Source organism: Cryptomeria japonica, chromosome 8 (assembly GCF_030272615.1).
Source record: "Cryptomeria japonica chromosome 8, Sugi_1.0, whole genome shotgun sequence".
NCBI classification, from domain to species: domain Eukaryota; kingdom Viridiplantae; phylum Streptophyta; class Pinopsida; order Cupressales; family Cupressaceae; genus Cryptomeria; species Cryptomeria japonica.
The window spans coordinates 296,098,055-296,113,653 of NC_081412.1; the positions used below are offsets into that span (position 1 = coordinate 296,098,055).

The window sequence follows — 15,599 nt, forward strand, 5'->3', positions numbered from 1 at the left end:
TACATGGCTTCCAATCCATACATGGCAGACTTTGATGGTTGCTCCATGCAAGGCGGTCTTCAACACATCCCCTCATGGGCGGACTTTAGAGTGCTGGCCATCATGGCCTCTTCAACACATGGCGGACTTCTGGCTTAGCACCCATGTGACCCCCAAAGGCATGGTAGACTTTGAGGTGAGCACCCACACAGCCTCCTAAGGCATGGCGGACTTCAGGCAAGGCTCCTTCATGGCCTCTCTTACATCGTGGTGGGGTTTGAACCTGCAAAAATACTTCAAAACCCTTGTTAGCCAGACTTAGAATAATTTTCAGAGAAATTTCAAAATTTCACAGTTTAGTCTAATTTAATCGGATTAACTTGAAATTTGAAATCCATGCCTAGGTGGATCATCTGAAGCAACAAAAAGCCTAAAATCTAGGGATTTAGCTTTTTAGATTGAAACTTGGAATTTTCAAGTTCCGGTCGAAGCTGGTCAGTGGTACAAGTGTAAACCCTAGGTTTGCATCCCAAAAAAGCAAAAAGCCTAAAATCTAGGGATTTAGCTTTTTTAGGTCAAAACTTGGAATTTTCGAGTTCTGGTCGAAGCTGGTCAGTAGTGCAAGTGTAAACCCTAGGTTTGCATCCCAAAAAAGCAAAAAAGCCTAAAATCTAGGGATTTAACTTTTTTAGGTCAAAACTTGGAATTTTCGAGTTCCGGTTGAAGTTGGTCAGTGGTGCAAGTATAAACTCTAGGTTTGCATCCCGAAAAAGCAAAAAGCAGACATCCCTAAGAAATAGGAAAAACTTTCTAAAAATAGCCATACCGGGGATCGGGCTGAAAATGCCAAAAACGAAACTTCCTAAAAAATAGGAAAAAACAAAAAAGGAAACTTTCTAAAAATAGAAAGTTGTCCAAATTCGTCCAAATCGATTGCGATCTTCGTCCTTTGGCCTTTCTAAGCACTCTGGTGGTGTTCACATTTCGGAATCACATAACTTGCAAAAACTAACTTTCAATCGTCAGGGGCCTGAAATGCTCTGAACTGGACAAGGCTTGGTGAAACTGCAGCAAAAGGTCACAGGACGCTAACAAAACCCTAGAAAGTAGGAAAAATCAGAGGGTCCCTAGTAGCAATGGGGCGATGTGTGAAAAAGGTCACAACAGTGTGCAAATTGAGTTTTTGGGTGCTCGTACTTCCTATAGCTCCTAGGTTGCCTCTTGACGCTCAATCAAAATTTAACTTGTGCCACCCCTCTTGGGGAGTCTTTCAAGTTGCCTGCTCCCTTTTCTTAGTTTCAGAGCCCCTTGACCCCATGATCAGGGGTACATTCAAACCATATTGGACCTCCTCATGCTTGCATCCCAATTTGTGAACAAGTATTGATGAGGATCTAAGTCCTTTTGCTTGTTGCTAACCAATTCTACCACCGCTGCCTCCACTTGGTTGAGGAGATAGTTCAGCCCCATTTCCTTGACTTGAAGAATTCGTTTATTCCTTTCTTTCCATAACTCCCAATATAGAAATGGAGTACTAATTATCCAAAGGCTAGAGTATAAGGCCTTCTTCAACAAAACCAAGATTTGAAAAACTCATAATGTTATTTGGAAAAGTGCAAACCAACCAAGTTTTGCACAAAGCCATATCTAGCACTCTTAGGAGAAAGGGCACCCTAGTAGCAAGTGATTGATTGATTCTTAGCTATTTTTACACAGTTGGCATCTCGATGGTCCATTAAAGCCCATCTTCCTAAAGTTCTCTGTTGCTAAAATTTTCTTTTGGAGGGCCATGAAGGTGCCTGCCTTGGGGAGACACCATTTATGCTAACATAAATTGGTTGGGATCTTTGTTGATTCATTCCCTTCCTCATTTTCTAGCAGTTTATATCCATCTCTAACACTGTCTTGGCCTGACTTCAAACTGTTCCAAATTATGGTATCTTATCCCCTTTTGAAAGAGATTGCTTTGCTATGAAGAACCTCTTTTAACCTATCCATATCCGCCCTTGGTAAGCTTGTCAAAGCCATATCCTTCCATGTCTAAACAACACCTTCGTCTTTCCAATCTTCCCTAACTTAATCCCTAACATGGCTACTTCTTGTAACGTTTTCACACATCACCCCATTGCAAATGGGGACCCCCAATTTTCACTTTTTAGAGTAGTGTTTTGGCGTTGTAAGTTTTTGGTCTCCGGTCTCTTGCTTGTACAAGTGTCAAGTTTTTTTTGGGTTTTTCATCGAATTTGGAGGAGCCATCAAACCAATAAGGAGAAAGCATGGTCGAAAGGATATTTTGATGCCACACGTGTTCAGACAGGTTGAAGGAGTAAAAATGCAATTTTCCGGGATTAATTTTGACAACTTCCTATTTTTTAGGAAAATTGCTTTTTTGAAAAGTTTCATTTTTGGCATTTTGAGGCCAATCCAGGAAGCTGCTTTTTTGCTTTTTGCTTATTCTATTTTTATCAGTTTCCATTTTGGGAGATGTCAGAGGTTACTTCTATGTGCGAGGAAATGAAATCCTATAAAGTTCAACCTCCTTAGTAAGAAATCTTGTTGAAGGCATGAAATTCACCCAAGGAGAATTCAAAAATTCAATTGAAAATAAATTCTTCGTAGAAGTAAAAAAATCCACTTGGAAGGAAAGAAATTTCATTTAAAGTTCGAATTTCCAAGTTGAAGGAAGTGAAAAACCCACTTGGAAAGAAGTGAAAAATCCACTTGGAAAGAGAAAATTCACTTAGAATTCAAATTTCCAAAATTGAAGACAAAGTGAACAAGTCCACTTGGATAGAGAGAAAAAATTCACTGAAGGTTTGAATTTCCCAAGTTGAAGGTTAAGAGGTCAAAAATCCACAAGATGAAGAGGACAAATCCACTTGAGGTCCAATTTTCCCAAGTATAGGTGAGCAAAAAGTTTTTAAGCACTTGAAAATTCTTTGTGAGATAAAAGGGAAAATCCACTTGGAGGTCGAATTTCCCAAGTGAAGAAGTGAGTAAGGGAAAAGGGAAAATCCACTTGGAGATTGAATTTCCCTAGTGAAGAAGTAAGGTAAAAGGGAAAATCCACTTAGAAAATTCACTTAGGTAGAGGAATGATTCATTCATAAGGTCGATTTCCTAGAAAGGAAAAGACGAAAAAAACGAATAAAGCAAACTTTTCCCAAAATCTCTTAAAGAGAGAAGCTAAAAGCTTTATTGTTTTTTTTTAATCACTTTAAAACATAAAAAAAGGAAAAAACACTCAAGTTGACCTTCTTGGGAGAGGATTCACAAGTCTATAAAAGGAGAACAACAATCATTCAATGCACAAGTTTGATTTTTCTGTAAGAAGACCTTTTAACAACAGACTAGTGAAGGAGAAGGGCTGATCAACCAAATCCCTCATCATTTACAGGCAAAAAGTTTCAGACATATATTCAGCCTTGCTGATCGTACTTTGAAGATAAAATCTCAGAATTTCTCTCTTTGTCTCTGGATTTTGGGACTGAAATTTAATTTCCAGACCTATAGTGGATTGATATCTCTAAATTCCAATTGTAATCAGACTTCCTTGAAAGGTAAAAATCATGTTTTAAAATTCTATTTTCCAGATTTTGTTAAGGTTTAAGTATTCATAGTTTTGAATTCTGATTTTAGAAGATTAAAACGTTTGAAATTCACAAGAAAAAAAAATCAGAACTTATATATATATATATATATATATATATAGGAATTCTGGAATTAATCTATCATCCTTCATATTTCAATTGTTTTTGAAATCCATTAACTTTAAGCCTTGTACAGGTACCATGTCTGCACCAAAGAATATGTGAGGAGGAACTAGAAAAACTCAACCACAGATTGGACTATCTTAAGGTTTTCAAGTTTAAAGGAACTGGTTGGAAGGATGATTCCACAATGCATGGAAGGACAACATTCACACCTCAAGGTGGAATCCAAGGATGAATGGAACAAAGGAGGACTTACACTTCATCAAGACATTCAAGAGGATCAAGTCATACAAGGATGAAAGATTCTACATCAACCTTGGATTTCCTTTGAAAATCCAAAATCAAAAGAAAGAACTTATCAATATAGAGGATTGTTCAAGAAGCACAAGATCAAAGTGAAGATGAGGATTAGTTCAAACATAAAGAAAACTTTAGAATGATGGTAAACACAAAAAATTCCACACCAAGGAGCGACAAGTTCAAGACACAATGAAGATGAAGAAAATGTTCTAACAATTTTGAATTTCCTTTGGAAATCCAAGAATAGGAATCGGTACAAAGAGGTGATCTTGGTTGAGAAATATTGCAACATGGAGGTATCCCTACATCAAGTAAAGGAATTAAAGACTAAAGCAAGGATCAAGGATGAAATGCACATTATAAAGGAGGAAAATTCCGAAATATGAGAGTAAAATGTAGGAATGATCAAGAAGGAAAGACAATTTAAAAGAGATCATCAAAGTTGGAAGACTTGATTATCCAAAGATGATGCAATTTGGGAATATGCCCCAACATCTTCATCACATCAATAACTGGAAATGTCGAGTATCAAGAGATATTGCCTAAGGTATCAACACTTCTTCATGATGAGGAATCAAATCTGCAAGGCAAGTTGAGGTGGCATCCTAGTCATTAATCGACCAATCAAAGGGTTCCAAGTCAGGCATGTCCAGGTGCAATGAACTAGACTCAACAAGTGGAAGATATTAAATGGCTCCTATTTTCTCATTGGTTATTCAAAATATGTAATTTTTTCATTGGCCAAAATGAGTTTGTTGTAACAAACCCTAATTAGGGTTTTATTTGTTAATCGTGGTTGTTGATCGTAGATTAATCTCTACCGTTTCTCTATATTGGGGGGTGTTTAATGTAATCGTGGGTATTTTATTTTGTGTTGAACTTGCATAAAAACCACACTAATAGTACCCCACATTAATTTCAGAGCGTCTTTTGAATCTGCAATATCTAGCAAATTATCCAAGCATTTAAAACCTCCCTACAAATCTTCCCAAAAAACAGTGCTCGCCATCCATCATGTATATCCTAGGGGAGATAATTTGAGATAAGTCGTTTGCAATCCCTCATGAAGTTCCACACTCTTGATCCCTTCGAAGTGTTGTCAGGGGAGAGAATGCTTTTAGGCTCTTTATCCTCCAAATAATTGTGTTGGAGAATTTTAGCCCATTTTACATTGGGTTTTTTGAACATCCTTCAGACCAATTTTTTCTCCTAGTGCCTTGTTTTAGAGTTTTTGCTTTCTAATCTCCACGACTCTAGCCGCCTTTGGTGTACATACCTTGTCCCATGCAATTGAGGCAATTTTATCCTTCTCGTTGCCTTGCCAAAATAATCTTCTTATCAATTGATTAAGCTTATGATTGGTCCTGCAGAGATAGAGACAAGACATCAAATAAATGGGAATAACTGATAGTACTGCCTTCAACGTGACTATCTTGCCAGCCCAAGACAATTGACATCCCTTCCAAGAGGTGACTTTGTTTGCCATGCTCTCTACCAAAAGATCCTAGAGCTTGCTTGATTTAGACCCTTTGGCCAATGACAATCCCAAATAAGCACAAGGAAGTTGCCCCTGCTTGCATCCCAACAACTTGAGAACCTCTTCTTCTTTCCTTGCTGTGGTTGAAAAGAAATGAATCTTAGCTTTGTTTTCACCTATCGCTTACCCTAAGGCTTTTGAGTCGATATGAAGAATTTTTTTTTCTTCTTGCTTCCTACCTTTTTGCTGCCCTAAAGATCATGGCGTCATCAACAAATTTGTAATGTCCCCATCCTAGTCAGGGACTTGGGATTGAGGAGTTAGCTTATTTTTGGACCCTTGTAGGTTAACAGAGTATGGATAAAGGGGTTAGTAATGCAGTATCTTGAGGAGTGGTCTGTCTATTTGTTCTAGTTCAGTGTTGAGTTCAGTTCTGGTCTTCGTTTCATCAGTTTCTGACACTTTATGAGGAATTCCTATTTTTTAGGGAAATTTTGCTAAAAATAGACATGGTCCTATTTTCATTGGCATGGCAAACTGTGACCCTAGCTTCTGACAGATTCAGTTCCCGAGCAATAATGAGAGAGATATGAATTTTTTAGTGGTTCCACAGGCAATTAATATTTTAATGAAATATTAATATAAAATCATAAAGTGCATCACTTAAATTTATTTAAGTGAAGATTTATTATCTCCTAAGCTAGGCGTGACTTTTAGGGTTCAGTTGGGAACCCTAAAAGCAAGTTATTATTTTTAAATCCCTAATTGCCAAAAATCGCACCTTCTGGGTATTTAGGCAGCCAAGATGGAAATTAAACCTCATTCTCGATATTGAGCATTTGACATTTTCTTCTGAGCACTTGGCTATGGCGGCTAGGGTTTGGACCTGTTTTGGAGAGCATGCATTCTTCAGAATTCAGTAGCTTTGAGATTGTGAAAGATCAATCGAATTGTTGCAGCTTGGTTGGCTTCATTCAGAAGTCGAATTGAATTTAATTGTGGCAGATTTGGCTTTTCACAAGGCAGATTTGTTGTAGGGTTTTCCTATTTACTGTTTTGTTGTTGATTCTTCTGTGGTTTGGAGGCTTCTTTTCCCAAACACACAGCTTGCTCATTTATTGGCACCATCTTCCACTATTTGGGTGTCTTAGTATTTAAATAAGAGCAGATCTGAATTGTTCCAGAATAAAAATCAGAACTTTGTAAGTTGCTGATTTATTCTTTCTTTTCAATAAATTGGCTAAGGACCTACGGGTATGCTTCTAAATTCTCCAATTCATTGTTTCAGTTGATTAAATTCATGTATTATTCAATATGTGTTGCAAATTAAAAAACCCTCTTCTGCAACTTCTGTCTATTTCTGAAAGAACATCTTAATAATTAAAAAATTACAAGAAGATCTACAAATTACAGTAGGTTGAAGAGTTGAACTAGCAAGGGTTCATCACAAAATTGCTGATGTGAGGGTGGTAGGTTGCTAGTGATTGTTAGCTCCTCTATTCTATTACTAAGCACAGCTTGTCTAGATGTTCTACCCAAAGCATCCACCATTATAATGAAGAGAAATGGTGATAAAGGGTCACCTTGTCCAAGGCCCCTTGATGCTTCAAAAAATCTGTCAGCAGATCCATTTATCAGCACCAAGTACCTTGGGCTAGCTATGCAATTATAAATCTAATCCATCCAATGCTGGCAAAAGCCAAATGCCTCCATCACTGTTAAGAAGAATCTCCAATCCACCTGATCATAGGCCTTTTTGATGTCTAATTTGACCAGCATGCTCGGTTTGCCAGTCTTCTAAAGTGAGTGAATAGTTTCCTGTACTATGATGACTCCATCAAGGATGGATCTGCTAGAGACAAACCCTGTTTGTTCTTTTGAAATTATATCTAGAAGAATCTTTTTCTTTTGATTTGCTGCTGCCTTTGCCATGATTTTGTACAGTGTATTACATAGCGATATTGACCTATAGTCGTCCAGTGTTATTGCTTGCTCTTTTAGGATGAGGGCTATAAGTTTATTAGTAATTACTAATCTCTCTAAGCACCTTACCAGACTCTTTGGAATTTTCAATTGCTTCCATTATTTCCTTCCCAATGATGGCCCAACATTTTTGAAAGAATGCTACAGGGAAACCGTTTGGCCTTGGGGCCCTATCTGGATGCAGCTGATCCACCACTTCCTTAATTTCTGCCTCTGTGAACTTTGCTGTCAACATTTCCTTTTGCTTTTCTCCGACCAACCAGGGTATGTTCTCCAAGATTCTTTGCTGAGCTAATAAATCCAACTCCATCCCAATTGTTAAGAAGGACTCAGAAGAAGGCAACCGTGGCCTCTTTGATCTCCACTAGATCATTCGGCTCTGCTCCATTCGACAGGACAATTTTGGAAATTCTGTTTATGTTCTGGTAGTGCTTGGTACTGATGTGATTTTTTTTTGAATTCTTGATCCCATCCTTGATCCATTTCTCTCTGGGTTTCTGCCTCCAGAAAATCTCTTCCCTTGCCAAAATTTCTTCATAATCCTTCATCAACTTCTTTTCTTTCCAAAAGTGATCTTGGTCAATACCTGTGGCAATCACCTCCTTGTTTAGAGCTTCCAGCTTCTCTTCAATTGAACTTTTGCTTTCAAAGACCTCCTTGTTTGTTAACTGTTCTATGTCGTATACTTTAAGTCAAAAGATTGTCAAAAAATGTCTCCGTGAAGGTGTGCTGATTAGCCTTGTGCTCACATTGAAGAGCAAAAAGACAGGTTATTTCCACTGTTTAGAGTTATAAGGTTTTTCTTGTAATTTTTTTCTAAGGGAGGTTCCCCTTCTAATTTGAAGGAAGGTTTATCCTTACATACTGTTCTGTTTTGTATTGTCTTGAAAGGTACAATTTAAAATATTAAAGCAAAGTATTTGTTTATTCGCTCTCCTGTTCTATTGCTTGCATCATTTTCATCTCTATCTATTTGTTTTTTTAAAGGTTGTATTAGTGGCCTTCTTCCCATAGAATAAATTTTATTGGACACTCTACATCTGGTAAAATGATAGTTCTCGTCATACAAGGAAATGTTTTCTTAGTTGGAAATTTAGCTACAATATTTATTATTTTCTGTCACCTTCAGTGTTTTCTTGACATTGGCATTGTTTCTGATGGACAGATGAAGTCTCAGCTATAGTGCTTGACCTAGGATCTCATACATGTAAAGCTGGTTATGCAGGTGAAGATGCTCCAAAGGCAGTGTTTCCTTCCGTAAGTTAACAGATATATTAATACCTTTAAGCATTTGTGTATATGTTATATGTGTTCTGCATAGCTTTTTAAAATTTGTTAGCTATGTTTTACCCTCCATGCCTTACTAGTAAGAGAGACTAGATTGATCTGTAGTGTTATTGAGAATTTGAGAGTGTCCTCTCTTTTCATTCATATAAAAGCTAAATAGATATCAATTCTGTTCAAACAAAGGGATGCAATTTTAATTGCTGCAATACCTTCTTTCTCTGGATTGTTTTGGATTTTAGTTGGTTTGTTGCATTTCAATATTGACATTGGAAACTTGGACATGTTTTTTCCATGACAGGTGGAGACTGGAATGTTTTACAAACTTACATGATGAGTTGAATGGTTTTCTGTGCTCAGTGCTCCAAGAATGGTTTTTATTTTGTTTATTTGTGAAAAGGACTTTAAAAATATCTATAATAGCAGTCATTTTCTTCATCATTGTCAAATGATTTAGAGATTTTGACATTAGTTAATGTGATCTCAGAGTTGTATATAATGATTCGTCAGTCTATTTCTAACTTTCAGTGTGATAGCCTTTTGTCAGATAGATTTAGAATGCTAAAGGTTTAAATATGCTTACATGTTTGTCTTTCAATCTTACCGTGCACTTATGGTGAGTACCGTGATATGGTCATCACCATGCCTATGGTTGCAGTCCTTGGGGTTGGGGATTACTAATTTAGGTATCCAAATACCTTCCTCATTTCAAAGCCTTCAAAATATGGTTATGCTTAAAAAATAGAAAAGCTCCAAAGATGGAGGAAGACAGCAGGTTTCTATAGAGTACCAAATGGTTGTTGGGCCTAGAATGAGTAGCTTTCTTAATCTGAAAATAGATTATAATCTATCATATGAAATTCTCTGAAAGCTTGATTGCATATATTATAATTTCTGCATAAAAGAATAAGAATCAGTTAGAATATGCTAGACAACATCATCACCTTTATAAGCAATTTTTTCTCCATGGCACAAGTTCTTAATTTCTTATTAGAAAAATGATATTTAAGGCTCAAAGAGATTCCACTTAATTTAATGTTGTCCAGAATTTCTCAACATGCTTTTTTACTATTGCACTTGATTTCCAAAATTTCTGTATAAATCATTATATTTCTGTATGAGGTGCATTTTCCCCCTTCATGTACCATAAGAATATGTTGAAAAATGCACTTCAGTTCTTGTATCTACACATACTTATTTACAAGTTATATCTTTGTATTGTATTTGCCAGACAAGTTTCATTAGGGCACAATTCAGGTAAGGCTAGCATGTTTATAGTTGCTGGCAAGTTATGGGGTGGTTTAACAGGACATCATTCTCTTATAATTTAACCAAATGTAGGTCAATTGTATATTGGTAAACTGCCCTGCAATGACACTTTCTGATGGCGTAAGCTTTTCAGGGATTCGTGTCTTATGTCATTATTACTGCAAATATTTGTTGACATAGTTTTACATTTTGTTTTCACTCTCTCCACACTCCTTGAAAATGGTAATGTGGAAACTTTTCTTCAAGTTCCTTATGCTTTGATGACCACAGCTTATTTTTACAAGTGCTTCCACTGTATGTGTGTTTTAGTATGCAAATGTCCCATGTTCGAATAATTTATTTCTTTTCATTGGATGTGCATTTGATTCCCAAGCTAGTAATACCTGAAACAGAACTTTGCGGCTGTGTATAAGTTGTTATTGTGACCTTGGTGTAACTTTTTTGGGACTATTGCTTTGCATAATTTTGTCTTAATGTGGAATTATTGTTACAAATTAATCTGTATAAATTATTTCACTTAGAAAGGAAATCCGACATTGTAATTTATTTGTGTACAAGGTTGTGGGATTCGTTGAAGAAGCAGGAAATATCGATGCAGTCAAAGTTGAAGGTGATATGGAGGCAGTTTCAGATAACAAAGCAATTGTTGCGATGGATGCAGAGAGGTCCAAATCAAAACCGAAATTCTATGTTGGTTCCCAAGCTCTTGGGTACCGACGTGATTATATGGAGGTTTGTGCTGATTTTCCTTTTATCATGGTTAATCTCACTCTCTTTTTCCAAATTTACTTCCTTTAGGTGTAAAGCCAAATCTATAAATTTTTTCTATATACATGTATATACTTTATACACACCATTTCTCCATCTATCTTAATCTTTTCTTGACAGGTTATTCCAGCATTAAAAGATGGTGTTGTGGCTGACTGGGATGTCGTGGATAGTATATGGGATCATGCTTTTCGGTAACTATTGCTAATGCATGTGGTGAGATCTTAATTTCTTTTGAAAACTGTACGATGGATTGAGGTTTGTTTCTAAGCTTTTTTCCATCTCATCGTACATTTTAAACTTTGGATTTGCTTTCTATTTCATTCACATCCATCAGTGATCCCTCACAACAAGATGATTTTGTTAGAAATATCTTATGATTTTTTTTTCACTTTTCTTTATAGAATCTTAAAATCATTTCGATTCTTCTAAAAAAAATATTCTTAGCAAGAAAGAAATACCTTTGGATAATTTTTTCATGATGAGGTCACAAGCAGGGAAAGAGTTTTGGAGTTTAATAGAATAACTGAAGATCATGAAATCCTAATTATATCTTCAAAGCTTTCTTGGACTAAAGGTTATTCCCAAAATCTGGAATTTGAATTATTTCTCATCCACTATCATGACGAACCAATAATCAAATTTAAGCTAAGTTATGGTAGATATGGTTTGAGGATTTACTTGGTTTGCATGTGAATTTTTTAAAATGAAGAAAGAAAGAAAGAATAAACCAATTATATTAATGCACACAAACCACTAAAACAGGTCAATGGGTTAAGAAGAGTGCATTTAGAGGGGTTAAGGTATACTTTAAGAATAGCCTCTTGAAAATTCTATGGATATCTTGACGAATCCACTATAGATAAGATAAGATAATTTTTTTAATGTGTACAAGTGACCAAAAGTAGGTCAATGTGACTCAAGAATATGTCAATTTACAGTAGAAAGTGGTAGGAGGAGAGATCCTATAAAAGAAAAAGAAAAGAACAAAAGCACTAAAACAAAATGTTCTGCAACACCAACACAACTGGCTTTAAGAAACTAATACAAATAGCCATGTGGGGGGAATGGAATCTACAAGGAGCAGAGCCATGATGTCAAGGAGTGGAACTACATTGTTAAGGGACATGTAAGGGCATTTGAGTAGCAGAGATATTCTGGGATATCATGTTGGCATAAAATCTTTTGGTAATTTCTTTTATTAGAGACAATCAAATTTTAGAGTAAATGGCAAAATTTCCCATTTACCAATATTTTTTGTAATTTAGAGAGTAAGATTTCCTTTTCCTATATAACATGTTCGGTGATTTGGCTTCGAAATTTCCTATCGATATATAACTTGTAAACGAAGGTGTTAAAATAGGGGTGAGTATAGATAAGTATTTTAATGCATATGAGTGACCAAAAGTAGGTCAATGGGACTTGAGAAGACATTAGTTTTTTATAGTAGAAAGTGCTAGGAAGAGAACTTCCTATGAAAGCAAAACAAAGGAGTAAAAACACCAAAAAACAAAATGAAGGAGTGCCACACCAACCCATGTTAATACAAATAGCCATGTTGGGGAACAAAATCCACAAAGAGCGAAGGCTGATGAAAATAGAAAGGATAGGATACAAACTTATTAAATCTCTTTGTTGAGGCCTGGAAAGGAGGAATTGGTAATGCCAACTTTGATTAAAGTGAAAGATATATTAAATACATCTAGATGGATATCTTAAATACCTCTGTCTAAACAGCGCCGAGAGATATCAGTCTGATGAAAATAGAAAGGATAGGATGCAAACTCATCAAATCTCTTTGTTGAGGCCTGGAAAGGAGGAATTGCCAATGCCAATATTAATTAAAGTGAAAGGACTAATACATGGTATGGTAATGCTCATCAGGGACTACTGAAGGGGGTGGGTAGGTATGGTGGTGCAAGGAGGAAGCCCTCTCGGGTGAATAACTTAAAACATAAAGCACATAATGCAGAATGATAACGCCATAGATATCAGACAAGTATAAGAGATGTTATTCCATTCATAGTTGTTGTTACAAGTTACATTCCGAAGTATATAAAGATACCAAGGGGGTGCGAGCGCCAACCGTCGCACCGCAACGACCACCCCTCGGTTGCCAACTAACCAAAACAATTACACATAATTAACTAGTCTTATGTTTGTGTACAATATTGCCGCCAACATCATACCCCCCAAAAGAAAAGAAGTCGTCTTCGGACGACTTAATACAAAATAGAGATGACATTAAACAGAACTGCTGACGCCAGTCGAGCCCGAAACTTATACACCTGCTGCGTCCTCACCTGAAAACCCTTTTTTGCTACCATCCGATGCTCAAGTGTGGATTTCACCATTAGTGCTTCCTTTGACATCACAATCCTCTTGTGCCTAAACCAAACTTGTTTGCAAAACATGCTTTTCAGCCTCCACCAACTGCTACTCAAATGATACTGTCTCCCTAGCCAATTTGTCCTCGATAGCCACCCGCGCTGCCCTCGCGACATCCAACTCCTTGGTACGCTGAGCTAAGTCTCACGCTACTACTGCCTCCAACCTGGTGGTCAGCTCCTCCCGAGCCCTCTTTGCATCCACCAAGGCAACCTCTCGTCCAGCCGAGACATACTCCGAGTTCCTCAAAGCGTACCATTCTTGCTTGGAGGTGGCCACAACCCTCTGGCACAAAGGCTAGGAGACACCTCAAATCCTCCATCACACTCCCCAAAGGCTAAAAACTGAACTGAATAACTCCTTGGTGTCATACAACTGCGCGGACCTGCAAATGCCTTCCCTCACCAATGCTTAGCTTTAGTCTTCCTTCTCATAGTACGAACAACCACAACACTTATCGTGACATCTCTAATGCCCTTCGCCCAACTCCAACAAGTGTCTCAAAAATAAACTGGGGGTCTGGGGGCAATGCCCCCAGTGGGGTTGAGGGGCAGCGCCCCTGCCGCCAACACCAATTTACAACCCTTAGAACCACAAGAAAGTCCATGGCGCACATCATTTCAGTGATATTTTAAGATGCAAAAACCCTTCTTCTCCACTCTAAATTTGCAGTGTCCTGGCTTCAAACTCCATCGAATGATTTTAAATCTGGTCATCGTTTTTTTTTTTTTTTTTTTCCTGTAATGTCCCCGATGGCACCCCGACTATACAACCTCCCCATACGGTCAACAACAACACTGGCACCTCCAATCGTATGACCACCTTCCCGTGCGGTCAACACCCCTCCACCGTACGACTGTGTTTGTTTGTGCGGCGCTGCGTTTATGTCTCTGTGCTCCGCGCCTTTATTCCTTGCGGCAGCGGTGGTTTCCACCGCACGGTGGTGCTACTGTACGATGGTTCCACCTCCGGTGTTGCCACCACATGGTGGTGCTACCGTATGATGGTTCCATCGCCGGTGGTCCCACCGTCGATGTTGCCACCGCACGGTGGTGCTACCGTACGGCGGTTCCACCGTGGCTTTCTTCTCTTTTTTTTTTTTTATTAATTTTTTTTTCAAGCTGTACGGTAAACTGCCGTATGGACCCATACGGCCGTAATTTTTTTTTTTTTTTGTTTCAATTTCCTAATTTAGTTGTCTAGAGAGTCTTCGGCTCGGGTCCCCTGTCTCTGGGATCGCCCTTCATCCTTCTCGGTTTTCCTCGCCCAAGAGTCTCCCGCGTTGGTCCCGTGCCTCTCAAGTCGCTTGCCCGGCCTCTCGAGTCCCCTTCCATCCTATCGGGTTCCCCTCCGGACTCTCGGGTGTCCTTTTGGCCTCTCGGGTCCCCTGCGCGCTTCTTGTGGTAGGGTTTCAATTTTCGATGGCCATCCGAAGACCTGGAACCACAAATTCTATAGGGACCACAATCTCCTTCCCGTACATAAGAAGAAGAAGAATAATAAAGATTTTGAAAGCTGCGGCCTTCCACACAGGGTTCCAATCGTTGCCGACACAATTGATCTTCGGATTATCTACGTCACCAAGGTTTGGGGCGTCTCCCTTCCAATATTCTATGTATTTTGGCAGGTACACCTCCTTTGTTACTTGCTCTGGTTCCTCTACTTCGAACATGTAGCTCTGGAACATTTCATTATCCTCCATCTGCCAGTGGAAGAGCCCTTTCAATGACCCCATCTCATCCTCAGAGCACTCTCCTAGTTTGAGAATCCCTTTGTCGTTGGGCTCCTTGCAGCCTCGTCCTTCGTTCCTCAGGTTGCCTTCTCCTTCACCTTCCGATTACGAAGATGATGCCAGTTCCTCACTAACCAACTGTGTCCCGAGGTCTATGATAAACTTCCTTCCTCCATTCTCCATAGACAGAGTGTTCTTCTTCCAGTTGTGGGTGGCCTTGGCTGCCACCAGCCACCCTCTCCCTAAGATCGCATCATACCCTTTTTTCTTTAGTGGGATTACCACGAAGTCCAGTATGAAGGGTTGCGTCCCGATGGTAACTTGTTGGCCCATTAGTGTCCCGATGGGTTTGATTCCATGCTGATATGCTCCGAGCAGATTGAATTTAGATGGCCACAACGTCGGCTTCCCCAGCTTCTGGCAGGTTTCTTCTGGAAGAACATTCACTCCTGATCCACCATCGACGATGGTATCGGTTAGAATGGTGCCAAGGATACCCATCTCCACAATGGCCAGGTTCCTTCCAGTGTTAACTACCAGCAACATGGGGTCTATTGCAGACCCCCTAGGAACATCTATGCGGTGGTTGGTATTGGTGCGTGGTTGGGAGAGATTATTCAGCAACGCTGTTCGTAATTGAGGCATCGTCTGGAGGAGGTCGTGTACCTTCACAGGCACCTCCAGTTTTAATTTTAAAATTTGATTT

General features: G+C 38.6%; 1 protein-coding gene across 3 annotated transcripts in view; it reads left to right on the forward strand.

Moving 5' to 3' along the window:
- LOC131035884 (actin-related protein 4) overlaps window positions 1-15,599 on the forward strand; it is a 239,104-nt gene that overhangs the window by 26,301 nt on the left and 197,204 nt on the right. For all 3 annotated transcript variants that reach the window (XM_057967643.2, XM_057967642.2, XM_057967641.2), the window contains exons 3-5: window positions 8,618-8,709; window positions 10,564-10,737; window positions 10,894-10,967. In XM_057967643.2, the coding sequence (XP_057823626.2) occupies window positions 8,618-8,709; window positions 10,564-10,737; window positions 10,894-10,967 (340 nt within the window). The remainder of the gene's footprint in view (window positions 1-8,617; window positions 8,710-10,563; window positions 10,738-10,893; window positions 10,968-15,599) is intronic.